The sequence below is a fragment of the Anas platyrhynchos genome, chromosome 8, assembly GCF_047663525.1.
Source record: "Anas platyrhynchos isolate ZD024472 breed Pekin duck chromosome 8, IASCAAS_PekinDuck_T2T, whole genome shotgun sequence".
In the NCBI taxonomy this organism is placed as follows: domain Eukaryota; kingdom Metazoa; phylum Chordata; class Aves; order Anseriformes; family Anatidae; genus Anas; species Anas platyrhynchos.
The window spans coordinates 17,555,138-17,582,887 of NC_092594.1; the positions used below are offsets into that span (position 1 = coordinate 17,555,138).

Sequence of the window (27,750 nt, forward strand, 5' to 3'; positions counted from 1 at the left end):
GTCAAGGTCTGGGAGGTAAATTTGTAACTTAGGACAGATCGTGAGGATGCTGCTGTGTCATGCACAAACACTCCTTTCTTTCTGATCCTCTCCTTCTCCAGCAGCCCAGCGCGGATGGGAGAGCTGATCCCAAACCTCCCTTCATGGTTGAGTGCGCTGAAGAGCCAGGACGCAGGTTGGAAATGCAGCCGGGCACGCAGGCTCCTTATTCCCTGGAGACGGGCTCCTTCCCTCACTTCTGTAAGTCCTTGCTTTGTCCTCGTGCGAATAGGTCGTGCCGAGCTGCAGGGCGGGCTGCCAGCTGGGCTGAGCCTTAATGGGAGTTTAATTCAGGTGCAGATTTTGGAAAGAAACTGCCCTCCTGTTCCTTCAGCAATAGTTTCTCCTTGAGCTTGGGGAGGAGAGGTACGGTTCTGAAGGCAGGTGTAGGAGACTTGTCTTTGTGAGGTGCAGCCACACAGACTAACTCTTGGTTAGGCGCTGGGAAGAGCTATTTAACAGGGGTGGTGGAGATGTGAAGGGACATTTGGGCTGGGGAGGGGGTGGCAGCCCCATCACTGAATGTCCCCGGTCCTGATCTGGGGAGGGAGATGGGTGAGAGGAGCTTGCCAGGTCCCTTCCAGACCTGTTTTCTGTGAGTCTGTGCCTTCCTCCTGAAGTGGAGGGCATTCAGGGTGTGGAGAGGGACACTGCACGTAGGGTTGAGGCCCACAATGGCTCATATTAAAGGAGTTGTGGGGATCAGCTCATAAAGGTTAATAAAGGATGGGTGGGAGTTACACGTAAAGTTAGTCGTGAATTTTCTTTGAGTATAAGTCTTTTAACAAAAGAGTGTTTCTCCAAAAACTGAAAGTCTCCTTGGATAAATATTTTGTCAAATGTATTAAATATGTGTTCATTTATGTGTGTATATATATATAAATACACTTCCATATATGTGTGTATGGATGGACAGAGAGAGAATTGAGGTTGAGAATTCCACTGGAATTTGTCAAAATAATCTTGTTCATTTCTGATTTGTTTGAACCTGGTTTGTGTTTCCAACTGACCCAATGTATTTCACTACCTCCACTGCACGTGAGCTCTTTATGGTGTATGTATAACCATATCCTGAGCACAGGGAATATATTGCGTTGCCTTTATATATTTCCAAGTCAAATAAGATTTAAAACAGCAATGTCTCTTGCTTCTTGCTTAGTAAATATATGTCATGTATCCGTATCAATATGGAATTTAATTAGCATCAGATGATACATGGTTCGGATGATTCCTGTCTATCGGGTAAACCAGTGGCACGACACTGGAATTGATTTTCCCGGCCATTAATAACAGCAGCAGCAGGAGGTGGATGCACAGCTGCCCTAGGTGTATCAGCTGCCTGCGTGCCCCACTGTCACATACCTTTGCTAATGTCTGCCCTGAAGGTTTTAACACCATTGTCTGCGAGGTGAGTCTGGAAAGATATCAGATGTGTTCTTCCTTCTGCTGAGCTTCCTGCCCTGCCTGGGACAGGGCTTGGCACCCTGTGACCTGCATGGCCTGAGTCCATCCGTTTTGCAAGATTCCCTGCCTTTTTAGTGGAGCGATTCGCTGCATACTTGAGAAACTGCAAGTATATTTCTGGGTGCTGACAGCTCCGTTCCTTACCGAACCCTGGACAAATAGGTGTGCGTGTAACCGAAGGACAGGGAGTGACGTCCGAGGCTCAGAGACCTGAAGAGCTGGGTCACGAGAGCCAGGAAGCCCTCAATCCCACCGCCCTGCTCTCATCCCTTGGGATGAATGAAGGCTGCTTGGTGCTCGGCCTCAGTCCCAGTCTCGGGCTTTATCCCCAGCCCCTGTTGTCAGCAAACGAGCCACGAAGGATTCATCACTGGCTACAGCCACCAGAGCCCAGAGTTGAAGCCTTGCGTGCGCTGCCAAAACCAGCTCGCAGGTACTCACGGGTTGGCCCCTTCCACTCTGCATCTGTCCATAAAGCGCGTGTCCTTCCCCCCCTGACTTTTCCCAGCTGACCTTTTGAAGCATGGCCGCGGGTTCGGCCCCCTCTCCCCTTTGACAGCTCTGAAGATTCACCCTGAGCTTTGCGGTGACGGCTGGTTTATGGCAGGGACCAGCAGCCTTCCCTGGGTGCAGGGCGAGCCTGCCTTCCTCAAAGCTGAACTCACGCATGCCTGAAAACACTCCAGGGAGATGCTGCCTATTCAAAAGGGCCCTCTTCAGCTGGTGAAGCTTGGGGCTGGCTTTTGCATGAGGAAGAAACTTCTGTGTTGAAGTTTGGGTACCAGGAGATCGCTGCTGACTGAAATGAAAGGGGCAAATGCTGCTGGTACTACTTTCCTGTAGATCTGGCGACCTTGTGGAGAGAAACCTTATTGCTTGACATGTTCCTTGCAGCAGAGAAGGAACAATAAAAGTCCTTTAATTCTCTGATGAAGGGCAGGTTTCTCCTAAGCTGGACCTAAAGCGATGCAGTAGGGACTCCTGCAGTGGTAGGGATTTCTGTGAGAGTTTGCTGCAGGTGTTTCGAGTCTTGATCTACTCCAGCTGGCAGCTCAGGGTGGGCCTCCCAAAGGCTTTTTTTTTAACCCAGAGAAGGAGATAAGAAGGTGGTTTGGAGGTAGAGGTTCCTTCTTTTGTGAGGATTCTGCTTGGTTTCTCTCCTTGCTCCCCCTGCAGTGGCTAGCTGGGGCGATTCAGGAGCTGAGCTGGAAGCCCTCACTGTGCCCTGTGGTACGCCTGGCTCTGCTCTTCTCGAGAGTCCCTTGCTCGTGCCGAGCAGCATCTTTCAAGTAGGTTCCCTTGGGAAGGGGGCAGGATGGGTGGTGGGGTGGTACCTTGTGGCTCATCCACGTGTGTGACAGCAAGGGCAGAGGGGAAACTTCTGGGAAACTGCAATATTACAAAAAATGAGAGCAAATCTGGAAATGCCGGGATGGAGAGGCACCGCCTGGCACAGCGATGTGTCACTGTGCCCTGCTTTCTCCAGAAGCGCTGATGGATCCTGAAGGAGATGTTTTGGGGCCAGGTACAGGGTTATTTGTTACCTGAGAGCAGTGTCAGAAGTGATGACCACAGGGCAGGGAGGCCAGGCTGCTCCATACCCAGCTGGCAGAGATTCTGCCCCTTTGGGGCTTTCACAAGGGTTTTATCTCTGCTTCCTGGTGTCGTTTGTTTTGCTGTGGCTGTACACACGCATTTATGATGTAAAACCCTCTGTTTTCTGTGCTTTGAGGAGGGGAAACGTTGCATTGCAAATCTGGTGGAGGAAGCTGTGCTCAGAGACCGAGCGAGACGTGGGGGTGGATCCTCCTCCCGTTGGCACCAACCCTGCTGGGCTTGAGGGCACCGAGTCGGAGTGCACGAGGGAGCTGGGGCTCCTCTGGCAAAAAAAAAAAGAGCACGCAGTCCCTCAGCACCCCGAGAGCTTGTGGGGTGTGTGTTGCGAGCACAGAGCAGACAAAATTTGCTGGGGGATCTGGCTGATTTGAGGTGCTGTGTCTCCTTGGGGTCCTCAGCCGAAAGGAAAGGATCTGAGCGAATGCCCGTGGTGTGGGAAGCAGCAAGGTTACAGGAGGATAGAGCCCTGTTTTGGGAGGAAGGCTGCTCTGCGGGGCAGCGAAGGGGTTAAAGCGCAGCAATTCTGCCCAATCAGTCTGCCTTGCCCATAATAAGCAATTAACAGAGTGTAATTGTGCAAATCCATATGTGGCAGTAATTACCAGGGAGATTAATGGATTCCTTCCTATCCGAGCGGACCCCACTGCAGCTTGCCAGCGTCCTCCCGCCACCCAAAAGGACTTGGCGAGGGGGCGAGCGGGAGCTGCTGGGTGCTGGGCACTCCGTGGTGACCCCGGCTGGCAGGGAGGCCCCTGTGCTTGTTTAACAAACTCTTTTTATCTCCTGCCTTTCCTTACGGGCTGCCTGGCTCGGACCTGGCTTCCCGAGGACAGTTCGTGCACGGCCCACCGTGTCCCTGCCCTCCCCATTGTGCATTCATTCCCCTCTCCCCCGTTTAGCCCTAATTGCTGCAGAATATCACGTTTGTTTCTCCGCTTTTTTTGGTAGCTTTGTTGTTTTGGCTGCCGTGGGTAAGCCAGCACGCTGCTGAAGGCATGCAAGAATCAGGAGGGATGGCAGCCAGGGAAGTGGGGTGCTTGGCACTGGGGCTTGGGGCAGGTTTGCAAGCCAAAATGCCCGGTTTGTGTTTGGAGAGGGGCTTTTCATGGGCACGCTGAGCCTGCCACGTCCCTTGGGATGAGTTTCCTTAGAGGTGTGTGCAACAGAAGCAAAGAGTGACCCTGCAGCGGGCAAAAACTTCCCCTCTAAGTGCTTTCGGGGGAGTGAAAAGGGGTGGAAGGGAGTGAACTGGGGAACCACCCCGGGCTCCTCCACAGCTGCACCTTGGGTACTCGGGATGCAAAATCCCCTGTCCCACTCGGCAGCCTCACGGGCAGCCTTGCCTCTGCACCACGCATGTGGGTCTGAGCCGTGCGGCTCCACGGAGAGCTCAGCCCTGTGCCAGGCTGTGATCCCTGCCCTGACAGCTCGAGCAGGAGCTGGGCAGCGTGATCCCGTGGGGAGCCTGGCATGCCGGCCGTCTCCGCACGCACGGGGCCGCGGGTGCCCTGGGGTGGTTGGGGCTGGGGAGCCAGGTGCCCTTTGGAGCCTGGGACGGCACGGAGAGATCGCATCTCATCTCGTGTCAAGCAAAGGTCTTGTCTCCTCGCTGCTGTCCTCGTCAGGCCAAAATGGCAGATATGTGCATCTTCAAGGTCCCCAAAGCAGGACAGACCCAGAAGTAGCTCGTGTCTCAGCAGAGCAGCCTTCTTGGAAAGCTTCCCACCTGGCACACCTGCCCTGCGGGGCTCACAGGGATAGTTGGGGCACTGAGGGATGTCTTGCACAATTTCTGGGATGCTTGAAGCGTTGGGTCTTGGCTGCCCTGGATTTAGGCTTCAGGGTTGCGAGATTTAGTGGATAGAAATGATGTAAAAGCCTTGCTGGTGGAATGAGCCCGGGGAGGCTGTGAGGGCAGCCTGGCTGTCAAAACTTCCCTGTGGAAAGAGCCTTTGGCCTGTGCTGACTCCCAAACTGCTCTTGGGAATGATCTGATGGAAAATGCCAGGGCCTGTGATTGCAACCAGCAGGACAGACCCTGGGACCATGCCCGGGAGCTGGTGAATTTGCTGGTACAGATGTAGCCTTTGGGGCTGGGCTGGTGGGAACAGTTACAGCAAAGAACACAAAAAAAACTCTGTGGAAAGTTTGAGGCCTCTGGATTTTTCAACTGGGATGTGTTTGCCTTACAGAGACAGGATGGAGCTGGAGAAGCTGCTCAGGCATCTTCAGGGCCTGCTTCATTAAGCAGTGTGTGGGTTTGTGAAGTCGGTGCCCAGAAGTGCATCGCTGTGCCTGCATTTCCCCAGCCCCTTCCCCTCCTCCTGCTGCACGGAGCTGCTCCTTCTGCTCAGAGGCTCGAGCTGAAACATGTGGCTGCGGGCAGGCGCTCGCTGCTTCTTCCTCGGCCTTTCTGCTGGGAAGAGGTTGGGGGCAGCGAGCAGATCCTTGACAGTGCCAGCAAATGTCACTGCACATCCCTGCCAAGTCTTCATGCGTCTGCTCCTCGCTGCTGCGCTGTCTTGGCTCTCTGCGTGGCGTGCTCTGTGCTTGCCTTGATCCGGGGCCGTTGCCTTTTTGTGAGGCAGAGGGAACTTTGTTACGCTCACAAGGCTTTAAATAGCGGTGGATTTTCTGTTTGAGGGGGATCATGTGGCTTTCAGGAGGAGAATGTGTTTGAAAGGTGATGGAGGCTGTTGATAAGGAAAGGGACGCTCGCTGCCGCTGGCTCCTTATCTGCCCCTTGGCTATGCAGGTGGGTGAGGGGTTTTGAACAATTTCTGTGGGGAAACGCTGAGGGGAACAGGTCCTGTGGGAGAAGGTTTAGGCTGAGTTTCGTGTTGTGCTTGTCTCCCTTTGGCTGCCACAGAGAGGGGGGTCCCAGGGGATGGGCGGCCACAGACGAGGGATGTGCTCATCTGTCGGAACAAGGCACCGATGGCTCAGTCACCTGAATGTCAGGCAGAGCAGGCTGGCTGCCTCAAACCGATGTTGCTTGGGCAAAGATGTGGTCTTCATTTGTTTTCCTGGTGGCCCAGAGGCATTATAGGTGTGAGCCGAGGGACCAGCTAGTAGTGCTAGGCCAGGGCTGCCGAATCCGGGTACTCGCAGCTGTGCAAACTTGCTCCAAGACTTGTCTGAAACTCCGTGGAGCTCAGGAGAGCCATTCCCAGGAAGACCACATCATTACAGGAACAGGTGAGGTCTTTGTGCATCAGAGGAGACAGCAGAGCACCAAGAAACCTGCCCCTCCTTCCTCCAAGCAGACACGTGGGTGTATGAGTGGTGCTGAATTTCCTTCTGCTGGCACAAGGATCCCCGTGGCATCTGGAGAGGTGCTGCAGAGGTGGGATCCAGGTGAGCACCTTGGCTCCTGAGGAGCAGCAAACATCTAAAGGAAGGGAGGGCAGCCCTGGTGTTCCTCTGTGCCTCACTGCCTGGAGAGGACAATCCCAAAGGCAGCTGGCTGAGAAGAGCTGCTGGAAGCTGTGATACCATAGATGTGGCTTTAGGGCCCTTGGTTCAGATGAAAAGCTCTGCGGCCGCGTGACACCAAGTGCTAATTTGGTGTAAATGCCTCCTTCCTTCTTCAGATCTGTCTAAATGATAGCAATGGGGCAGCTTGATAAGCTCCATCCCATGTCCTTCTCTGCCATGTTACGGAGCCTTTAAGGGGTGGGTGCCAGCCCCTGATGTGGAGCTGCTCCTCTTGGATACCTCCAACCCTTCCTCCCCTGAGAAGGGAGCTACTCGGAGCAGAAATAACCCCTGTTACCTTGAACTCCGAGCTCCAGGTTTGCCTGGCTGGTATAAATAGAGCACGCGAGGCAGCCAGATGTGATGGAGATTGACAGGTTGTCTCTGGAGTTTTGCACTTGCTGGCGCAGGAGGAAACATAAAAGCACAAACGTGGGGATGCATGGAGCGAGAGCAGCAAGCACAGCCCCCAGCTGCATGGGGCATGGGTGATGTCCACCCCAGGGGACGCGGGTGCATCACAAAATGCAGGTCTCACAGAAAAAGAGAGTGAAGAATTGAGCAGGACCTAGGGAAAAAAAAAAAAAAGGCTTTTTGAAAGTTTTCCAGGAGTTCTGCAGAGATAGGTGGGAGGATGGAGTTTTATTTAGGTAGTTTGTTTCTGGGTAGTCAGAGAAGCCCTAAAATCGTGGGGATTTTGTTTGAGGGATTTTGTTTTTATGTTGCTGTCCTTACAAGCAATAATGCAGGCTTAACCCAAGGATCAAGGATCCATCTCCTATTGAAAAATTTCCTCCGAGGAATGGTCGCTGAGGGAACGCAGCAGCATTGCAGCATTTTGTCTGCACGTGCTTCTCCCTGGCAAAGCCCAAAAGGTGGAGGCACCTGCCTGGAAGGAGAAAGGAGAGTCACAAGCTCCCAGGCCCTGAGCTAGCAGACCCAGCATCGCCCCTCGATGCTATCTATTCCCAAACCCCTGAATTTGGCACACCAAACCTCCCTGCTACCAGCCACGCTCATTCCCCCACGAACCCTGACCCCAAAGCAACGGATGCTTTTGACAGAAAAGGTCCACATGGCTATTTCTTTGGGTCCACCTTCCCGGGAATATTTGACTTCATGCTTTTCCATGACGCTGCTGCTGCTGACCTTTCTGCTCCGGCAAGGGGGAGTCGCTGGGAAGCACATAGGCACTGATTCTTCGCTCTTACAAAGGCTGGGATTGTTGGCAGCTTGACGCCCCAGAAAGTGTCTAATTGACTCTACTCTCCCTCGCTGGGCTCCAAATGGATTTTCTGCCTCAGGATATCTCGGCGTTATAGTGGACCTGTTGTTTTTGCTCCTCGCGTGATATTAAAAAGTGCATTGTTGGAGCAGAAAGCCTGAGTCAGAACGGATGTGCTGCCTGTCGCCCCACAAGTGAGTGCCAGGACAGAGAAGCAGAGCGGGACAGGGTCACCTGCCACCCACCACCAGGGGCCAAAAAGCTTCCTGGAGCATCCTGGAGAATGAGCTTGGCTTGGTGGCTTAGAGTGTTAGCATTAAAAGATCTCCTTGTTTGTATTTTTTAGCTGATTTTGGTGTGTTTGCTTGGTCCTGGATGCTCTCTGGTCCCATGCCTGGAAGCATCTTGTCTGCATCTGTGTCCAAAAGTGCCCGTGCTGCACCGGTGCCTGCCGGGGGAGGTAATTCCTGGGAGGAGTGGGCAGCTGGGCCCCGCAACCAGCAAAGCTGCTGGAGGCGCTTAAGCAGGCGTAAGAGGATTCAGTGACACCACTGATTAGCGTCGAGGGCCTCATTATGGTGCTGATAATTGAAAGACTCCCGAGGTTTAAACAGACTGGGAATTATCTGCCCTCAGAGCCCGCTCTTGGCTGCAGGGGACGGTGCTTTCTGCAAGGTAGGCAGTGCCCTCGGAGCTGGGGACAGTGACCTGTGCCCTCCGGACCCTGCTGGTCCTGGCCGTGGGCAGGGGACGTGGTGGCACCCGTGGGGCTCAGGGGGAGATGGGGAAGGCGTGGGGAGGAGGAGAGGGGAGGCTGTGCTGCTGCAGGTGTGTTGGTGCTGCTGCTGCTGGTAATTGCATTAGCCCGGTGGGGCTCTGGGGCTAATTTCATTAGCTTGGTGTCTGTGGTTATTGCTTCACCAGAGATAGTGGTGGCAAAGGGCAGGGCTGGGTGGGGAAGGGCCGGAGCAGCAGCTCCTTTCCTCTCCATCTGTGAGGAATGCCCAAAGTGACCTCGCTCTGTCCCGTGCCAATGCCAACCAGCAGAGCAGACACTGAGACTGGGTCCGTCAATCAATTTGCCTGCAGAAACCCAGCCTCCGGTCCCTGCTCTGTCACCAAATCATTATTGGCTCTTAAGCACATCACTTGGCATCTGCCTGGGATCTCTGCTTTCCTGGTTGCGGGGCAGGGTGGGATAAGATGACTCAACTTTGGGCCTTCACATGTTTAGGGCCTGGCTCCAGAGGCCAATATCTCAAAAGTCTGGGTGGAGCAGTGCTGAGAAACCTTTGGGATGCTATTCCAACGTGCTGCCAAAACATGAGATACGGTACAGTGCCCTTGGGGAGCTGATGGGGACCCGAGGAAGGCAGGACCTCAAGGCAACATTAGCATCTCAGGTGGCTTGAACCTGCACAGGATGGAGTCCCATCTGGGTGGAGCGTGGCAGTGGTTTTCCTTTGTAAGACAGCAGTGGTGGTCACGGCGTTGCCATTTACAAAATAAGAGGGGAGAAATGGCAAGCCTTCAAGAACACGAAGCAGTGCCTTGCAGAAGCTGAGGGGCTGCCTCTGCATGGTCCCACAGCACTTTATAAGAGAAGCTGGGCCGGTTCCTGGAGCCTGCCAGACTGATTTGTGTACAGGGGCTGGAGCCTGCCCCAAAACCCTGAAATGAATTTCCCAGTGCTTGCTTAGCTTGAGGAAAGGGCCTGGAGGGGTTCCCTTGGAGTTGCTCAGCGTGCATGTGTTGTGCAGCGCTAAGCGCTGGCTAACCCAGATCTGCTAAAAATCAATAAAGTAATCCACTTACTGCTTGGGACTGCCAGCCTTTTTAAGGAGCTCAGGGCTGTTTTGTTTCTCTTCTCTCCCATTTCTTATAAGCTGGAAGAAAGGAGGAAAAAAAAAGGACGGGATGCTGGCAGAGCCGGGCTAAAATCAGGCTCTTTGCTCTGGGCAGATCAATAAAAATAATTCCCTACTAAAACATCATTAGCACGGAATTAAGGCTGCTGAGATCCTGCGTGGTGGGTGAGGATTAATACCCCCGCTAAAACCCGGCGTGGTGGGTGCTTAAAACACAAAGCGGCTTCACTGCTCACACCTCCCCGTCCCAGCTCTGCTCCGTGCCTGCTCGTGGGGGTAAAAAGCATCGCTTCTTCCCAAGCAATTGTTTGTTTTTTTTTTTTTTGATTGAAAAATGTTTTTCAGACTTGTCACGGAGGGCAAAATGCTTTCCCTGCTGAGAAATCCAATTTTCTGTCCAGAGATTGAAACAAGGCACCTTGCAGCCGGCTCTGCGGGGCCGTGGGGCATCCTGCCCTGCTGCCTCGCACCTCCTGGCCTCGCACGGAGCCCCAACACCACACTAAAAGACCGTGCTGAAGTCACAGCCAGCGTTATCCCCTAATACTGATCTCGTGTCTTACTCTGAGAAAACTGCACGCGTGTGCCTGGGACGATGCAGAGCACTGATGCTGCTGCCTGCAAGCCTGCTCGCTCCTGGCAGCAGTCAATTTTCTGCTGCGTGGAGATGCCCAGGTGAAGGCCAAGTCCTGGAGCTGCTGTCTGGGAGCGAAGGGAGAAATGGAGCTAACTAGGGTAACCTTCACCCTCCATGCCAGGTGATGCTTGGCCTCTATCACCAGCCCCCTGTCCCTGTTCTCCACCACGTGCTGATGGCAGGGCTGTGATCCTCCTTCCTCCTCCTCTTCCTCCTCCTCCTCCAGCACAGCTCTGCACACCAGGCAGCGCAGACCTGGGCCTCTGCTCGCTTTACAACCTCGGGCAAAATTCCTCCCTCTCCCATTCCTTCGAGGTGACTTCATCTGAAGTCACCTGCATCAGAAGCACGGGGCCGTGCCATTGCCTCCATCCCTGCCTCCCCCCAAAACTGCAGCCACAGGGCAGGGGGTTCCCAGGCAGGGAGCTGGGATGCTCCCCCCGCAGAGCACCGGCTGCTAGAGGCAGTACCAAAAATCTTCACCTGGCTTTGCCCTGCTCTGGCATCTGCCTGTTTGTTCCTCCTTATTTCTGCTTATTTCCTGCAGTAGTTGATTATTGGGTGGGTGGGCATGAAGTGAGCATGAGGGATGGATGGGGGCTGTCTGTGCAGCCTGCTGCCTTGTGCTGCTGTGGCTCCAAACTCTTTGCTGGCGTGGATTGAGCCCCCTGGGCTCTGTCCTGTGTGTCCCCCCCTCCTCATCCCATGCAGCTTCAGCAGCCAGCTGTAAACCAGCTCCTTGCAAGTGGGCTCCCCATCTCCACCGAGCAGCTCCCCACCAGCCCAGCTCGCATCCTGGCTCCAGGAGGGGTGCGGGGACCCTGCACCTAACCGGGGTGCCCAAAAGCAACCCCCTGGGTGCTTGATGCTGCATGGTGCAGCAAGGAGGCTGATATTTGCACGTGATGCTTGCCACAGTGCACACTGGGTTTGGGTTTTTGCCCCTTCCAGCTCCACCCGCTGCTTCCTAGGGGCAACCACGACTCTGCAGCATGATGCCAGGAGTGCAGGTAAAGCAGAACCAGGGCAGGAGCATGATGCTCCACGTCCCGCACAGCCCCCAAAGCCCTTGGATAGCTGCGTGGGGGCTCCTGCTCTCAGCACTGCTGGCCCTTGGTGTGCCTGGAAAACACCTCCACATGGCTGAGGCCAGCATAACTAATAACCTGCAGCGAGTCTTGACTGGTGGAAAAGCAAACAGCCGCCTCCTTCTCCACGATGCTCCTCCCCTAAACAACTTAAACCTCCCCTCCGCCTCCCAATTTTTGATCTCTACCGGAGCCTGCCTGCATCCATCGGTGTCTTAGCCGGGCGATTATGCTACCGGGACGCTCTGCGGTGAATTCACGGCCAGCCAAGACGGTCAAAGACAGGAGCCAGCCCTGAGTTGCCAGGAACGAGAGCACCTCTCATCCCAGCCAGCAGCTGCTGCCGGCGTGAAGCGAGGATGAGGCCGCGGGAGGAGGCAGCTGCCCCCGTGCCCCCCGAGAGCCCCCGCTCCCGCAGAGCCATGTCCCGACCCCGGTGGGCTGCGCCGCGCTCCGGGCAGCTTTGAAGTGAGAGGAGGTGGTCGTGTTTAGAAAGGCGAGAGATGAACTGAAGATTTCAACATGTACGGGAATTATCCTCACTTCATTAAGTTTCCCGTGGGCTTCGGCAGTGAGTATTCCCCTTGCGTTCGCAGTCGGTGCCTGCTGGGTTAGGTGGGGAATCTGATCCTGCAGTAGGGGTCCGGGGGGGGAAAAGGGAATTTAGAAATGTGTTTAGCCTAGCTCACGTGTGGCGGTAACCCACAGTGCCTGTGTGCTTGGGACTGAAGTTGTGCTGTGATTTACTTCACAGCCAAAGCAAGCTGCCTGAAATCAGGCAGGCGTGGATCAAAGCCAGGCTCTGCTCTGAAGTTTGGTGTTCAGGAGATGTGTGTGAGTTGGACCTGTTCAAAGAGCAGGAGCAAACGAAGGAAGTATCTTTACAATTGCATTTTTATTCATTAAGTCATTGGAGGAAAAAAAAAAAAAATTGCTTTTAGACATAAAGCAGCCTGCATCGTGGCACTGCCCCCGGGACACGGATCCCCCCGTATCCACCAGGAGCTGCCTCGGGTTTGCCAAACGAGGCTGTGAGCAGGGAGATGGGGCTGTGCGGGGGGCTGTGCCTGCTTGCAGGGCTAGGGGCTGCACCAGACCCCCGCACACCAGCCAGCCCCAGTGCAGAAACCAGAACTGCTCTTGGGAAACAGGCTCTGTAGTTCCTAGTGCTCGCTTGTTGCCTTTATCCAAAGGTATTAAGCTATTTTCCCCTGTCCGAATGTGGAGGAAGCTGAGGGAGAATGGTTTGAGGAGCTGCTGGGTGCTGCTGGGTGGGATTTCTTTGCTGGAGATGAGGTCTGTGTAGATGTTGGATTGCACACGGGATGGTCCCACCACGTGTGATTTTCCCTCTTGCAATGGATGCTCACCTCTGGAAATTCTCCAGCTCCAGAAAAGCCATAGGCATTGCATCGTCACCCCTGCGTTTCGCAAGCGCTCAACTTTCCAAAGTAAGTCCTTAGCCAGGGTCTGCAGAAACCAGGCTTCTTGTTGGAAAAGCCTACTGCTCGCTGGTGTTCTTAGGGAACCAGAAAAGCAAAGCCAAGCTCTCTCCTATTGCCGCAATAAGAGGGGAACAATGGAAGTGTTATTTGTGCTTAATTCCTTGAGTATTACGAATGTACAAGGAGACGTTCAGACTGATCTTCGCAGGAACCAGGCACAGATCCCTGTGGAGGCAGGGGTCACAGCGCTCTGCGGAGCATTCGGGAGGCTTCTGGGAAAGGGAGCTGGTAGGAAGAAGAGGTATTTCTGCCCCACCAGCGAAGACCAGGGCACCAATCCAACATCTGGCCAACAGTTCGATATATTGGAGCTTTAACTTCCATTTAGAAGTGCATTTAAATGGTATTTTACCCTGCTTCTAGCTCGGTTTAGAAAACCAGAGGAGTTTTCTGCTGGTGAATCACTGGCAAGAGATGGGAAAGCATTGACTGAGTTTTGTTGGGGCTGCTTTAAACCATGCCTCTTGCCTGCCCTGCGCTCCCTGGGCATGATCCAGACCTGGGGTCCCTGCTCACATCCATGCTCCCCTCAAAGCTGGAGGGCTCCTGTGCCCCTGATGCAGCTCTGGTTTCCTAAAACTGTATTTGCTTCCTTTTTTTTCTTTTTTTTTTTTTTTTTCTCATTTAAGTGGCTGTTATGTATGCTTCAACTTGGTCTTCATTGACATCCAAAGCAGGGGATGTGCGCTAAGCAGCCGGATTTGCCTTCACAGCCTGGGCTCCAGGAACATGGAAAGGGTTTCAAACCATGGTCTTGTTCCCCAGAAGGATGCATTTCACCCGACGCCTCACTCCCAGGGCGAGGGAAGATGCTGCGCTGGCCGTCCCCTCTCCGAGCACTCTGGCACAGTGGGTTGGGGACAAGAACTAACTTGGCTCCTCCACAAAGTCTCTTTTATGAGTACTCATGTAACTTGGCCTGCGGCCACACCACCTCCGGCTGCGATCTTGTCAGCTCTCCCAGGCAAAGCGGGGTTAGGCCGGGTCGGCTGGGGGCTCGGGAGAGCTGCGGAGGAAAGCCCAGGCTGCTGCCCGGCCCCTGGCACCTTTTTGCCCGTGGTGCCCGTGCCATGGGCTGCTTCTCCTCTGGGTGCCCCAGCTTGCCGTGGCCAGACCCGTGAGCGTGTTTTTGTGATGGTGACGGAGGTCTTTGACCCGATGGACAAACATGTGAGAAAATCCAGCAATGGGGCAAAATCCTGCAGCTACTGAAACGGATTTTGTTTTAAAAGTGGGAGAGGCTCGCTTTCACCTGCCTTCACAGGGCCAAATGGGATGCTTTCTGATGGGGACCTGTAGCTTCTCCAGGAGCCCAAAGACCACTGTAGGGATCTGTGTGTATGTTTTGTTCCTGGTGGATGCTGTGCTGGAGATCCCAGTGAGAAATCCAATCAAACAATCTCAAAAAACCCTTCAGGCCTCAAATTCAATGACTTTTTTTCTTTGTGAATGGGGAACTTTTACATAACTCTCATGCATTACCATTGTCACCAGGGGGAAGTGATACCTATAGGGGTAGGTGGTGGTGAATCTGGCATCCAGTCTTTATTTTAATTACCTAACAAGCAGTTTCTAGGGGATTCTTTGATTGGTAAGGTCACCATAGCCATAGAGATACCTGGTCCAATTTCAACCAAATCAGCCCAAAATCTCAGCAACCGATGCAGAGTTTGGACCAAGCCAGGTGAAAGCCTCACGTGCTTCCAGCCCACTGCTCCTCCTGGGTCAGCTCTGTGCTATCTGAGAGGAGAGGTGACAGCTCTTTCCCACTGCCAGAGGGAAACCTTTTTTGCTTGTTCATCTCCAGCCCTGTGCAGGTCCCCGTTGCGGAAGCCCCTGCTCACCTCCAAAACTGTTTGCTCCTCTCTGATGGCAGCTGTCAGGGGAAGGCTGCATTATTTATTGGCTCGCAGAGTTGAGTGGGCAGCTGGAAGCACAAAGGTTGCTGGACCTTAAAAGCAAGGCAAAACCAGTCACCTTGCTGTAGGGTATTAGCGTGTGGATCTACTGCCCATGGAAACCTGCTTGGACAGTTAAAAATACCACCAGAAAGGGGATAGTATTTTGGGTTAGCTTCCATGTATTGAAAAAATACGCAGTCATAGCAGCAAAACTTTTATTCTAATTAACTCAGGGTCCTTGCTACACAACTGCATCCAGTTTCAGGAGCAGGTATTTCCCCACAAAGGCTGTCTCCAAGGATGAGCTGCCTGCCAGGCTGTGCCTCCCACTCCTCTGCTGAAGCCCTTCCCTGCACGCCTCTGCCTGGCGCTTGGATCTGCAGAGGAGGAGGTACCTGCAAAGTTCTGCTGTCATCCTTCATGCCGGTGAAATGAACCCTTTCCGTGCATGCCTGAGACCCCAGAAGCACAGGCATGTTTTTGGTATTCAAAGGGTTTGTGCTGGTTCTTGGTTCCAGACAAGGCTGGAAGTGTGATCATCTAGAGATGATCATCTAGGCTTGGATGTTTCTAGTCTGTTCTCTTTCCACTTCTTCTCTACTGCAGTTGGTGAGATTGGTGTCTTCTGTCATTATTCCCATCCTGGGCTGGGATTTTGCTGTGGTGGAGATAAAACCCAGATTGGTGTGGAGAATCAGAGCTTTGTCGTGTGCCTGCTTGCTTTTGGTGGCCATTAGGTGAATGCAATGCTTTTGCTCAAGGGCAACGTTATTAAAATGCAGAGAGCTGCACGGTTCCTGGGGTTTCCTCTAGTTTCTTTCTAATGTCAGCAGAGTCATCAATAATTTCATACGATCTTACCCCGATTGCTGCAGCAATAGGGTGCACGTTGTGTCTGTATGCCCACCTCCAAACCCTGGCTCTTCTCTGCAGCCTGTGCTGCACCCGCAGAGGCAGCTGGAAGCAGCAGAGCACGCAGAAACTCGCTCCCCTTTATTTTTAAACTTGGTTTCTTACAAAAAGAAGGCTGGTGTGTGCGAGGGGGGCACACAAGAGAGCTCGTGAAGGGTTGATTGAGGCACTGGGTTCTCCGGACACTGGCACTGGGCTGTGCCAGCCTGGCTGGGAGCTGAGCCCTCTCCTCCCCTCGGCTCCACGGGGCCCTGCCGCAGCCGGCAGAGTCCCCGGCACCGCTTGTCACCTCGCATTACCTGACGGATGGGCTGTGGGCCTGGGTAAATGTCACCTGTGCCCAGTGCTGCTGGAGAGGTGGAGGCAGCCCTGGCTGGCTCCTGGCTCCACAGTCCCCCCCGTGCCATCCCAGGGCCACGTCCCTGCCGTGGAGCAGCTCGGATGCTTCTGTTCATCCCCCAGCGATGGGAGAAAATACCTCGAGGGAAGTCCCTGTGAGATGTTCAGGTCACTTTCTGTTGGAAGATGCGTGACACAAATGGTATTTTCCCATGGAACATTTCATTTAATCTTCCCAAGCCATTTTCAGAAAATCCTGGCCACCATGTCTTTCAGAAGCTTGGAGCCTTTCTAATAGGGAAACTTAGTAGTGGCCGCGTTTCTGGTAGGTCTGGTGGAAGTGTACACGGGTAAAATATCTCACCTGGGAGTCTTTTCTTATCTGCTTACATCTTCTGCACTGTACTTTAAAAGATGCCCTTGGAAAAGGATGAAGAATCATCCCTCTTCTCCTTAGCTGTTCTGCTGTGACAGACTTCTGCCCAATCCCCCCTTCGGTGGCTTATTCTCCCAAGCTGAATAATCCTAAAAGGTAATGCTGTTAGCTCACCGTTTAAAGTGACATAAAAATTAATTTATTCATAAGCCTGATGCTGGGGAGGACTGCATGCTCTGGAACCAGACTACTTGGAGGCGATGAGAAACCCGTGCCCGGTTCTCCAAAGCTGTTGATGGCACAGGTCAGGATGCTCCACTCCAAGCCCCAAGGAAAAACCGAGGTGCCTCAGAGTCAGGTCCCAGGGGAGGTGGGACATCTACCCCCCTCCAAAGGCTCTCCTGGCAGCTGTCTCTGGGTGAGGGGCTTTGTTACATGGAAACCTCTCCAAGGTAGGAGTTTTGCTGTTGACTAACAACCCATGCTGCACGTGCTGCTGTCCCCAGGGTGGTGACAGGAGGGCTTGGGGCATGTCCTCCAGCAGTAGGGTGCAACCCCATGCCCTGGGGCTGCCCACAAACCTCTATGCTGCCCCTGGGGCTCTGCTGTTGTGCTGGCTTCCTCGTGCCGCACGTTGCTTTCCCACTGGGAGGATTGATCCAAAAAGCCAAAGCAAGAATTGACAAAGACCTTTTCTCCCCCTCCTTCTGCGGAATTAAGTCTGAAGTGGGTTGATAACAGCGGATCGAGTCCTCCTTGACTCTGACAAATGTCTTTAATGTTATTCAGCAAGCTGACCTTTTCCCATCTTTATTGTGCATCTTCCTTTTGAATCAGGTTTGATTGTGACTTCAGGTAAAATAACAAATGCTGTCACGTAAATAACTTTGCAGTAATGTTGGGGGGGGGGGGGGGGGGAGGGAGGGAACCACCAAACCTCTGCCTTCCTTGCAAACGCAAGGAGAGCATCCTCCGTGCCAGCCGTGGAAAACCAGCTGTGTGACCTTCCCACACAGCATCTCTGCCTTGCTGCTCCGGGGAACGGTCTCCTGTGTTGAAAAGCCAAGAGAGAAACAATGCTTCATTGAAATGCTAATGACAGCTAATGCTAACCGGGGTTGCTAAATTCTAGGGAAGGGGGAAAAAAAAAAAAAAAAGGATTTACTTGTGACCTTAAAATGCAACTAGATACAGAACCCATCGAGGCTGGTAGGCATTTGGTGCCCAGACACTGCTGTCTGTGTGGTCACAGCCTCTGCCCGCTCCCTCTTGTGCCAATAAGTGAGGGCAAACAATGGATAAAAAGTTTTCTGGGTGCCTTGCCCTGTTGTCTGCACTGCTAAATAATTATGGGCAAAACCGTTGAGCTGGAGCTTTGCATTTTGTGGGTTGTATGGTTAATGGGTCCCAAAGCCTGATGAGGCATCTTGAAGAGGAGCAGGAGGAAGGTGTGAAATAAAAGGTGGGGACATAGGTGGGGGGAGTGAGGAGCTGAGCCATGGGGAAGGGAAGAGGAGCCTGCAGGATGTGACACCGTGAGCCATCATCATGGGAAGCAAGGGAGCATCCCAGGGAGAATTTGGGGTTTCCAGCCTGGTTGGTGGGGATAGCATGGCTTTAGTTGTGTGCTGATCCTAGTTGTGGGACCTCAGGGATAGAAACCCAGCCCGAGGCAGGCAGCAGCGGTGCCTTGTTCCACGTCAGCTGAGGGACTGAAGCAGCCAAGGGAGATTTGATTATTAAATATTATCTTCATAATATGTTTTGTTGCTGTGTATAACCCTATTTCCTGTGCCATAAGCGATGTTTTGCTCTTTCCCCTTATACAATAAGGCACGTTTGCTGGCTGGTGTTGAGCCTTGGCCAGCATCTACGCTGATGTGACCGAGTCAGGGCAGCGGATCTCCACGTGGCCAGGCTCACCCACCGTGTCCCTCATCTCTGCCTCTCCTGCAGATTCCCCCGTTCACGCCAGCTCCACGTCCGTGAGCCCATCCTCGAGACTCTCCGCGGGCAGCGCGGTGGACGGGCACCACAACTACCTCGAGGCACCCACAAATGCCTCCCGGGCGCTGCCGTCCCCCATGAACGCCATCGGGTCGCCGGTGGGCGCGCTGGGCTCGCCCTACAGGGTCATCGCATCCTCCATCGGCTCGCACCCCGTCGCTCTGTCCTCGGCCCCGGGCATGAATTTCGTGGCGCACGCCGGCCCACAGGTAGGCAGAGGCGCTCGCTGCCTTTGTGCCGGGTTGGGGTGCTCTGAGGTTGGCGTGGGTGGGCTGCTGGGGGGTCCTTGGTGTGCCTTGGCCACTTATGGAGGTTGGATGTAAAGAACAATCAGGACATGAGCCTTCTTGCATAAATCCCCCTGGCACAGACATGGAAAATGCCTGTCTACGTTTCCAAATACCCTGCACGGTGAGGGGGGAGAGCTAATCCCCATTTCTGATCCCCACCACTGCGTCTATTGCCACGGGAATAATTACTACGAGTGGAAATACACATACATGTAAATGGAAATAGCCATCCCTATTTCTCCTGCAAAAGGGTATCTGCTGTGTTTCACTCTAGCTCCTTCCCATAGACTTTCTGGAGAGACAAATGCTGATGCTAAATGCCAGCCACGTACTCTGGGCTGCAGGTAAACTTTGCCTGAAGAAAAACAAAGCGCTCCTGTCCTCGCTGTCTGAGCTCGCTCAGATGCTGAGGTTTCCCTTCCAGACAAGGGGGGGATCCCTGTGGCAGGGGTCAGTGTCCCCCACAGCCAGGGGACACCCTTATGGGGTACCTGGTCCGGGCAGGAGCAGGACCAAGCTGCCAAGAGCCCACGACCACCTCAGTCAGGTGGCTGTGTGGGATTTTTTCATGTGCTGAAAAGTTCTGGCAATACTTGTGCCCGTGGCGCCCTGAGCAGGTGCTTGGTGGTGCCGGAGTTGGTGGCGATGCTGGCTGTACGGAGACCCTTTCCTTTGGGGCAGGGGATGCTCCAGGAGGCAGTTTCCCCAATCCAGGCACCGTGCCAAGCTACCAGCTCCGAGGAGCGTTTCACTTGTGTTGCCTCTAATGCAAGGAGACAGCTGGGCCTTGGGGATTCGGCAGGGAGGCTGCTAATGGATTTGGGTTCAAGCAGTTGTCCCAAATATCATACGTGATTGCACTTAACCTGCAGGAGTCAAGCTCCAAAGACACTGATGGCTAAAACTGCCCCACTTCTCCCCCGATGTGCACCCTGTTATTGCCTGGAAGTGCAGGCAGAGTGAAAGCAAAGGTGATACCTGAGCTCCGAGTAATATTTTCAACCATAAAAAGTTCCTCCTGCCTCAGCATCTTGGCAAGAAACTTGCAGAGTTTTTTAAAAACTGGTTACTTGGAGGGGAGGAAAGGTTTGTATAATCCTTTCCTTGCTCCAAGTTTGGGTTTTGGAGCTTTTGGATTTACAGCTGCCCATTGTCTGGGTTGGGTCTCTGCTGGGGACAGCAAACCTTTGTTACCCAGGGTAATAGTTTTCTGTAGAGCCCTATTTTTCAGTGGGAGAAAACAAGCTGGCTCCTAATGTGATAATTTTTGCTTGGTAACTTGTATTTTCAATGCCATCAGACCTTTGAAGCTTTGCAAATGAAGGGCCAGCGGTGACAGAAGATGAGGACAGACCTCCCGTTTTTACTTATCTAATGATGGGTCCAAAAATCCCAACAGGACCAACTCTCCTTGTTCTAGGCTGAAATTCCCTGGGGAGGTTATTACGCTTCTTCATGGGAAATGGACGGTTTCTTGGAACAAACGGAGAACCTGCAACAAGTGGTATAAAACCAGGGGGTTTAGTTACTCTGAAGGCTCACTAGAGACGTAGCTCGACTTTCACCCCAAGCCCTGTTTTCTCTCCCTGCTTCTGCACTCTTGCTGGGAAGCAGAGATTTAGCTGACAAATTGTGGTGACTGTTAAAACCAAGCCCAGTGATGAAGAAACCATCCCTCAAAGCATGGCGATGGGAAAGATGATCTGCCCGTGGTTTTGGGGAGATGTTGCTCTGCCCGGGCAGCTTTTGACAAGACGTGCTCGATGGCCCTTACTCCTCGCTGCCCTGCTGACAACAGCAGAGCAAAATAGCAAATAGCAATAAAAGGGAGCCCTGGGCAACATCGGGCTTTGGTCTCTGATCGATGTCAGTTTGTAACCTTTAACTCGCAGCAGCCACGAGCAGCTCCAGGGGATCCGAGCTGGGAGCTCCGGGCCCTCCGCCTGCGTCTCGCTGCAGCACATTTTAGATGCTCAGCTCGCTCCTTTTCTTGATCTGGCAACCCCAAATGTGCTCTGATCGCCAGTCTGCTACTGAGTTTGGGAACCCGAGCCCCAGAGAGCAACTGTGATTGCTGTGTTTTCACGTGTTTCTGCAGATTTGCACATCACGAGGCAGGGAAGCTACCCCATTTAGCACTCATTATCGTTATTAACATCGTCACAGCCTCCCCAGCCACGCAGGTTGAATTGCAACAAACCACCTGGCTGCAGATCCCTTCCTTACTAAGCAGTCAGTGCTCGAGGCCCCAGGCAGCTGGTGACCAGCATCCCCTAACGAAGCGGGCAGGATCCCACCAGCACCGTCGCTTGGAGGCTGTAACTGAGCAGCTGAGGGTTGCTGCCTGCCCTTTTCCAGCTCTGCTTAGCGCTGTCTTCTGGTTATAGCATCTTAAATCCCTCCAGCTGGATTCACTGGAGGATGTCAGTCTGCCCAAGGCAACCTCCTGGGGCTGGGGATGAGCTTGGGGATGAGCCCAGCCAGCCTGGGCAGGGAGGGGGGGCTCAATTTGGGGATGGTTTCACTTGGATACGGAGCTCAGCCCTCTCAACGCGATGTCTTCTGCTTCTGCAGCTCAACGTCCTCAACAACGTCAGCAGCTCGGAGGATGTCAAGCCCCTGCCAGGTCTCACGGGGATGGGGAACATGAATTATCCATCTACGAGCCCTGGTTCCTTAGCCAAACACATCTGTGCCATCTGTGGGGACAGGTCCTCAGGTAGGAGGCTTTATTCCTCGTGGAAGGCTCTGTGCAATGAAAGCTCCCCTGATGCTCTGGAGTGGGGCTCGTGCTGGTGTTGCAGGATTTGTAGCTCACCTGGCTTGTCTAAAGGCAGGCTGTCTGCTTTGCAAATTGGTTGTGCTGTGCACAAAAGAGGGCAACCCCAAAAAACAGGCTGTGCGTATCATCTCATTTTAAACCTCTTCGCTCACGTTTGGGGTTGGGTTGAGCTCCTCCGTGCCTGCTCACGGCCTGTCCTGCCTCCCCAGGGAAGCACTACGGGGTGTACAGCTGCGAGGGCTGCAAGGGCTTCTTCAAAAGGACGATCAGGAAGGACCTGATCTACACCTGCCGGGACAACAAGGACTGCCTCATAGACAAGCGCCAGCGCAACCGCTGCCAGTACTGCCGCTATCAGAAGTGCCTCGCCATGGGGATGAAGAGGGAAGGTAAAAATCTGTTTTTATTCTGTACTGCAGGAGGATGTGGGGCAGCAGCGCTGGTGTTCATGCAGCCTTAGGGCTTGCCGTGATGTAGGGAAGGGGCTTTCAAGAGCTGCAGACTCACAGAGCTGGTCCTTGGTGTCCCACAGTGCGTATGCAGGTGCCCTCTCACAGGACATCTTGTCCTTCACGTTCATGGGGGGTGATTTTTCTCCCCCCTCCTTCCTCAGGATATTGACTGTAAGGTCAGGTAGTGACATCCAGTGTGGCTTTTAAGCTGCTTTTTTTTTTGTTGTTGTTGTTGTTCCAAGGCAAAAAACCCTGTCATCTCCAGGGTTGGATGTCAGCAGGCACATCCTTTAGCTATCCCTTTCAGAGGCCACGCCATCCCCATGGAGAGCACAAAACACTCCAGTGCAGGGCAAAGCCTGGGCAGGCAGCTGTGATGCCAGGCAGAGGCTGAACCTCTGAACCTCAGCCTGTTCCCCACAGCACGGTCACTGCCGTGCTGCCCTGAGCACTTAGGGCAGCAGGGGACTGTGAAATGCCAGGCTGGAATCAAAAACCTCATCTGAGGCACAGCTCTCCCTTCCTGCTAGGTGCAAAGTGGCTCAGAGGACCGTGAGGTCAGCGCAGCTCCCCTTCCCAGGGCGTGAAAATGGAAACCCCAGGCTGCTGGTGGACGCAGCAGTGGGAGAACAAACCTGCACCAGGCTGCAGCTGTGGTTGTTCGGCTGCAGAAATCACGGGGGCTTTTTGGGGGCTGCAGGAACTGGGGGCAGGTTGCGGCTGGAGCGAGGGGTCCTGGGGGAATTCAGAGGCTGGGAGATGGGGCTGGTGTTTCCCAAGCACGGTCTTCCTTCCAGTAAGGTTTTGAGGACTGTAGAAACACCTCCCTGGCTTCTTCTTGTCCATTAGCCTAAGGAGGATAAATTTTTTTCTCCGAGCACACGTGCGTTGGCTGGTTCTGTGTGCTTTTGTACAGGAGTGGTGTCAGTGGGGCTGCTCTTTTGGGATGCTTCTCCCCAGTAATAAGCTAAACTGTTGGTCACTTGATTATTTTTTTTTTTCCTTTTTAAGCAAGGTTTCCATGTTTCCCTTTGGGATTCCTCAAACAAAAACGTGCACCCAGGATGTTTTACTGAGCACGAGGCTTGGCATGCCATGGATGCTCATCCTACGCTGACCTGTCCTTCATACACCTGAGGGTTAAACGCTGAGATCCGTAGAGAATTTCGGTGGTTCTGTTTCTCCTATTGGCAGATATTTTGGAAAATGTAGATGGTAGAAGAGGAGGAGAGATCCAAGCTTGCAGCAGGAGGAATCCCTGCTCAGCCCCATGCCCCCTTGTGCAGCTGGAGGCCTCAGCTTGGGGCAGGATTTGGGCATGCAGCAAACCTCAGCAGCTGGGTGCTGGGGGCCCTCCTGCCTCCTCCAGCATCCAGGCTGAGTCCAGGCTGCCACCTGGAGGCATGAACTCCTCCTTCCTCTCTGCTGGAGCTTGGAAGTCACTCACTGCCTTTTGTCAAATTTGGAGGCCACTGGACTGCAACAACCCCAAAATTATTGGGGAGTGATGGGGGCACCCTGAAGTATCTGCCTATTTTCTGTTCTCCCCCTGCCAGAAGGGTTTCTCAACCTTCTTTCCAGAGAAAAAGGAACCCAAAGCGAGCAGGTAAGTGTTGTCTGGGTGTGAAGAGGTGCTCTTCTGTCCTCCAGCTGTGCAGGAGGAGAGGCAGAGGAGCAGGGAGCGGAGCGAAAACGAAGCTGAGTCCACAAGCAGCGGCAGCGAGGACATGCCCGTGGAGAGGATCCTGGAAGCAGAGCTGGCGGTGGAACCCAAGACGGAGGCGTACAGCGATGTCAACACAGAGAGCTCAGTAAGGGACTCCGTGCGGGTTCAATAAAATCACTCACATCTTGAGATGAGAGCATTCGAGGTGTGATTTGAAAGGACAAACCCGATGCTAGCATTTTGCAAGATACTTTTTCTTCACAAAATCCAAAAACCACTGATTTTTTTTTTTAAAGTTATTCTGAATGACTGCTCTAAAACAGTCTGTATGTTGTTTTGCTAGATTTTTTTTCCAGTTTCCTCTGTGGTTTCAAGGAGTAGATAGGGCAACAGCTGGATGCCAGGGAGCTGGTGCCAAGTGCTGGCCTCTGTGCCTGCACAGCCCTGGGCACAGATTGCCTGCCCCAGCAACCAAGGCTGAGGTGGAGCTGGACACAGTGGGTTCACTGCTTTGGTTTCCCTGGGTTTGGGTAAAACTGCTGTTCGTGCCTGTTCAGATGGCTTTGAGATGCGCCCTGGGGAGCAGGACTCCAGCCTGCCACGCAGGACTTGCCTTGTGAAGGACAGAGAGCAAACAAATGTCTGGCAACCTGCTAATTTGGCTGATAAGAGATGATGATTTAAAAAAAAAATAAAAATCTCCTCTATTCCAAAAGCACACAGCTGAAATCATTGTGATTTGATCGTTTTACTTGCGGTTTACTTTGAGTATTGCTAACTTGATTTGATGCTGCACGATGTGCTGCTGCTATCAGTGATTTTACACTGACCAATTCTCCCTTTTTCCTGTGCTCTTTCCCCTGGATGCTGCTGCTCTGTCAGACAAACGACCCCGTCACCAACATCTGCCACGCCGCTGACAAGCAGCTCTTCACGCTGGTGGAGTGGGCCAAGCGCATCCCCCACTTCTCCGACCTGACGCTGGAGGACCAAGTCATCCTCCTTCGTGCAGGTAACGTCCCTGATGCGTGGCCTCTGGGGCTTTTCCTGGTTATCCCCATCCTTCCCCTGGCCTCTGTGAGCCCACGAGGAACAGGAGGAGACCCTGAGCTCGCGGGGTGAGCAGGACCAGGATGGGTGTTGGGCAAAAACTGTAGATTTTCTGGGAATCTGATAGTGGAGCCAGTGGGTAGAGACCAGCTCCTCACTCCACGTGGGACTGATGCTTTGAACCTGTCCTCTTGTGCCCCACACCTCCCTGTCCCTCCAATCCAGGCTGGAACGAGCTGCTCATCGCCTCTTTCTCCCACCGCTCCGTGTCGGTGCAGGACGGCATCCTCCTGGCCACGGGCTTGCACGTGCACCGCAGCAGCGCCCACAGTGCTGGCGTGGGCTCCATCTTCGACAGGTTTGTGGTCATTTTGTCACCCCCAGCAGCTCTGTGTCTCCCCTCTGAAAGGGAAGCATGTTCTGTTAGCAAGAGCTAGAGCAAACCCGTGGAGACTTGGGGCAGAATTAGCTAGAACAAGGAGGAGATGCTCAACTGGCTTAAAAGAAACACAACCAAACAAGCAAAACCCACAATTGAAAGCACCTTGGGAAGGGATTTCCAGCTGCAGAATCATCTCCTCGTTTGGGTGTGTGTTTCTGCAGGAGGAATGCCTCCCTGCCCTCCCCTCGCAGCTCGAAGCTTTTGCTGTAACTGGATCTAGAGCTAATACTGATCAGCAAGAGCTTTAGCCAGCAGAGCCTTAAGCTGCAGCTTGCAGAATTTGCTCATGTAACAGCCACGGGGATTGTCTGTGCCGTGTCTGCTCGCAGCCTGGCAGGGTGCTGTGTTGCTGCTCTTACACAACCGGCCACGTTTCGCAGAGTGAGATGTGGAGAAACACCCATGTGGTTTTCCTCCAGCAAACACAACTTGTTCTTTAAAATCCAGACAGTGCAGAGGGCCAGGTGCTGAGCAGAGCAAGAGTGAATTTGATGCTGGGGACCCCAGGTGCTGCTGATACATGTGTAAAAGGGCAGTGTGGCATCGCTGTCCCTCACTGCTGCCTCTCCCTGCAGAGAACTGGGGGGATTCCCAGTGCCCATCCCAGAAACTCTTCAGCCCCTAGCCTTGCTGTCCGAACCCTTTCTCTGATGATCTGCCCACCTGTGTCTCCCAAATGCAGGGTTTTGACAGAGCTGGTGTCCAAAATGAAGGACATGCAGATGGATAAGTCAGAGCTGGGCTGCCTGCGAGCCATTGTCCTGTTTAATCCAGGTAAGCTGTAGGGCTGCAGGGGAGGGAAATTCCCTGTGAAAACACAAGGCTCCAGGCTTCTGCAGGTCACGAGCAGGAGAGCTGTGGCACTGAGCATCAGGACCGTGTCCAGATCTGCCCCAGTCTCTGGGTGCTTGGCTAAAGAGGGCCCAAATCCTCTCCCCCCCACGCACCTGGTCACTGCCAGCAGCAGAAAGGTCTCTGCAGCGGCTTCCCCTCCACCAGAGTTCTCTCTTTTCCAGATGCCAAGGGCTTGTCCAGCCCCTCAGAAGTGGAGTCACTGCGGGAGAAGGTCTACGCCACGCTGGAAGCCTACACGAAGCAGAAGTACCCCGAGCAGCCAGGGCGGTGAGTGTCCCCAGTGGGGCAGCAGCCCTCCAGCCTGGGGCTGGGTCCAGCAGAGGGCACGTGGAAGGTCATAAACACCACTCGATGGGTCCTGTGGGACATGGGGACGTCCCTTTTGAGCCTGGGGACTCCCAGGTTTGCACAAATGTAGGATCATCCCCAGAACTTTTCCCATTTCCCTTAGTCCGTGGACACTTGGATAGCACTGAGAGCATCCCACAGCTGCTTCCCAGCCCCCTGCTCACCCCAACACCCACCCTGGAGAGGGGAGGCTGGATCAGGGGAGAGCCTGAGGCCCCCGAAGCTGTGCTGGAGCCTTGGGGCCGCCTGGGAGAAGCCCTTCTCCTGCTTCTCGATCCGATCCCACCCTCTGCTGGCCGCGCCACCGAAGCGCCGGTGGCTGGAGCCGGCCCCTGCGCCCCGGGCGAGCGCTGCGCCCCGGGCACCTCCCGTGGTGCTGAGCTCCGGCCGGGGTCCTGCGGTCAGAAGGGAAGGGGGGAGCAGCCCCCCGCTGCACCCCAAAACAGGAGGCAGAGGCACTGTTGGAGAAATGGGGGAGAGGACTTTATAGAAGGCTGTTTCAGGACGTGTTTTAATGGCACGGTGGAGATGCAAGTCACCAGTTCAGGCTCTTGCTGGGGGGAGAATCCAGATTTTTTTTTTGTTTTGCTTTTCTTTTGGAACTTAGAAATGCAAAATTATTTTAGGGAAGATATATTTTCTGTCTACACATGCAAAGAAATAAACATTTTTCTCTGTTTTGAAGCACAAGGGAAGGAAAAATAGAGCTCCCCTTTTCCTTTGTGCCCTGCTCAACCATGGTAATTTCCCCTGAAGTGTCTGACCGTGACTCCACAAGGCATTTTGGGGAGAACTCGGGCTCTGCTCTCCCAAGCCCCTGTCACAGGCTCAGAAACAAGCAGGACCGTGCGCTCAGCACCTTCCTCACACCTCTGACCGCTCCCCTCCTTCCAGGTTTGCCAAACTCCTCCTGCGCCTGCCAGCGCTGCGGTCCATCGGGCTGAAGTGCCTGGAGCACCTCTTCTTCTTCAAGCTGATCGGCGACACCCCCATTGACACCTTCCTCATGGAGATGCTGGAGACGCCCCTGCAGGTCACTTGAGGAGGGTCTGGCCTCACCCCCTGTCCCTGCACAGCCTCCCACCCCTCTGCTCCGGGTCCGTGAGAGCTCGAGAGATGTCCTCCACCCTCCACTCCTCCTCGGTGGGATTGTCGTGTCTTTGTACAGCTGTAAATCACCCCCTCTAACCCCCCCCGGAGTGGTCACCGATCCTCCACCCAGCTAACCAGCCACCTGCCCCCCCCTGTACAGATAATTGCTTTAAATTATTTTTTCACTCTCAATAAAAGCCAACAGAACAAATAAAATAATATATGAGAGAGGCACTGATGGGAGCCTGCAGAGCAGCGTCCTCCTTTGCTGTGGTCATGGCTCTGGGAGGGGATGGGGCTGAAGGGGACCCTGTAGAG

General features: G+C 53.8%; 1 protein-coding gene across 4 annotated transcripts; it reads left to right on the forward strand.

Annotated features, from left to right (window-relative positions):
• The first annotated feature begins 35 nt into the window (after window positions 1-35).
• RXRG (retinoid X receptor gamma) lies at window positions 36-27,670 on the forward strand. 4 transcript variants are annotated; one of them, XM_038183246.2, is made up of 10 exons: window positions 36-240; window positions 18,405-18,664; window positions 21,320-21,464; window positions 21,737-21,916; window positions 23,630-23,790; window positions 24,528-24,657; window positions 24,921-25,053; window positions 25,820-25,911; window positions 26,154-26,259; window positions 27,235-27,670. In XM_038183246.2, the coding sequence occupies exons 1-10, from the start codon at window positions 60-62 to the stop codon at window positions 27,380-27,382; spliced, it is 1,536 nt and encodes a 511-aa protein (XP_038039174.2). In that variant the 5' UTR covers window positions 36-59; the 3' UTR covers window positions 27,383-27,670. The 4 variants fall into 4 exon arrangements, with proteins under 4 accessions (XP_038039174.2, XP_038039178.1, XP_038039176.1 ...); XM_038183250.2 differs by lacking the exon at window positions 36-240 and adding an exon at window positions 2,605-2,792; XM_038183248.2 differs by lacking the exon at window positions 36-240 and adding an exon at window positions 3,008-3,028.
• The last annotated feature ends 80 nt before the right edge of the window (window positions 27,671-27,750 follow it).

Bases quoted from the DNA above. Each gene is read 5' to 3' on its own strand.
- RXRG (XM_038183246.2), top strand. From the start codon at position 60: ATGCACAAACACTCCTTTCTTTCTGATCCTCTCCTTCTCCAGCAGCCC. The intron at 24,658-24,920 runs GTAACGTCCCTG...CCTCCAATCCAG, and splicing joins AGTCATCCTCCTTCGTGCAG to GCTGGAACGAGCTGCTCATC. The intron at 25,912-26,153 runs GTAAGCTGTAGG...TCTCTTTTCCAG, and splicing joins CATTGTCCTGTTTAATCCAG to ATGCCAAGGGCTTGTCCAGC.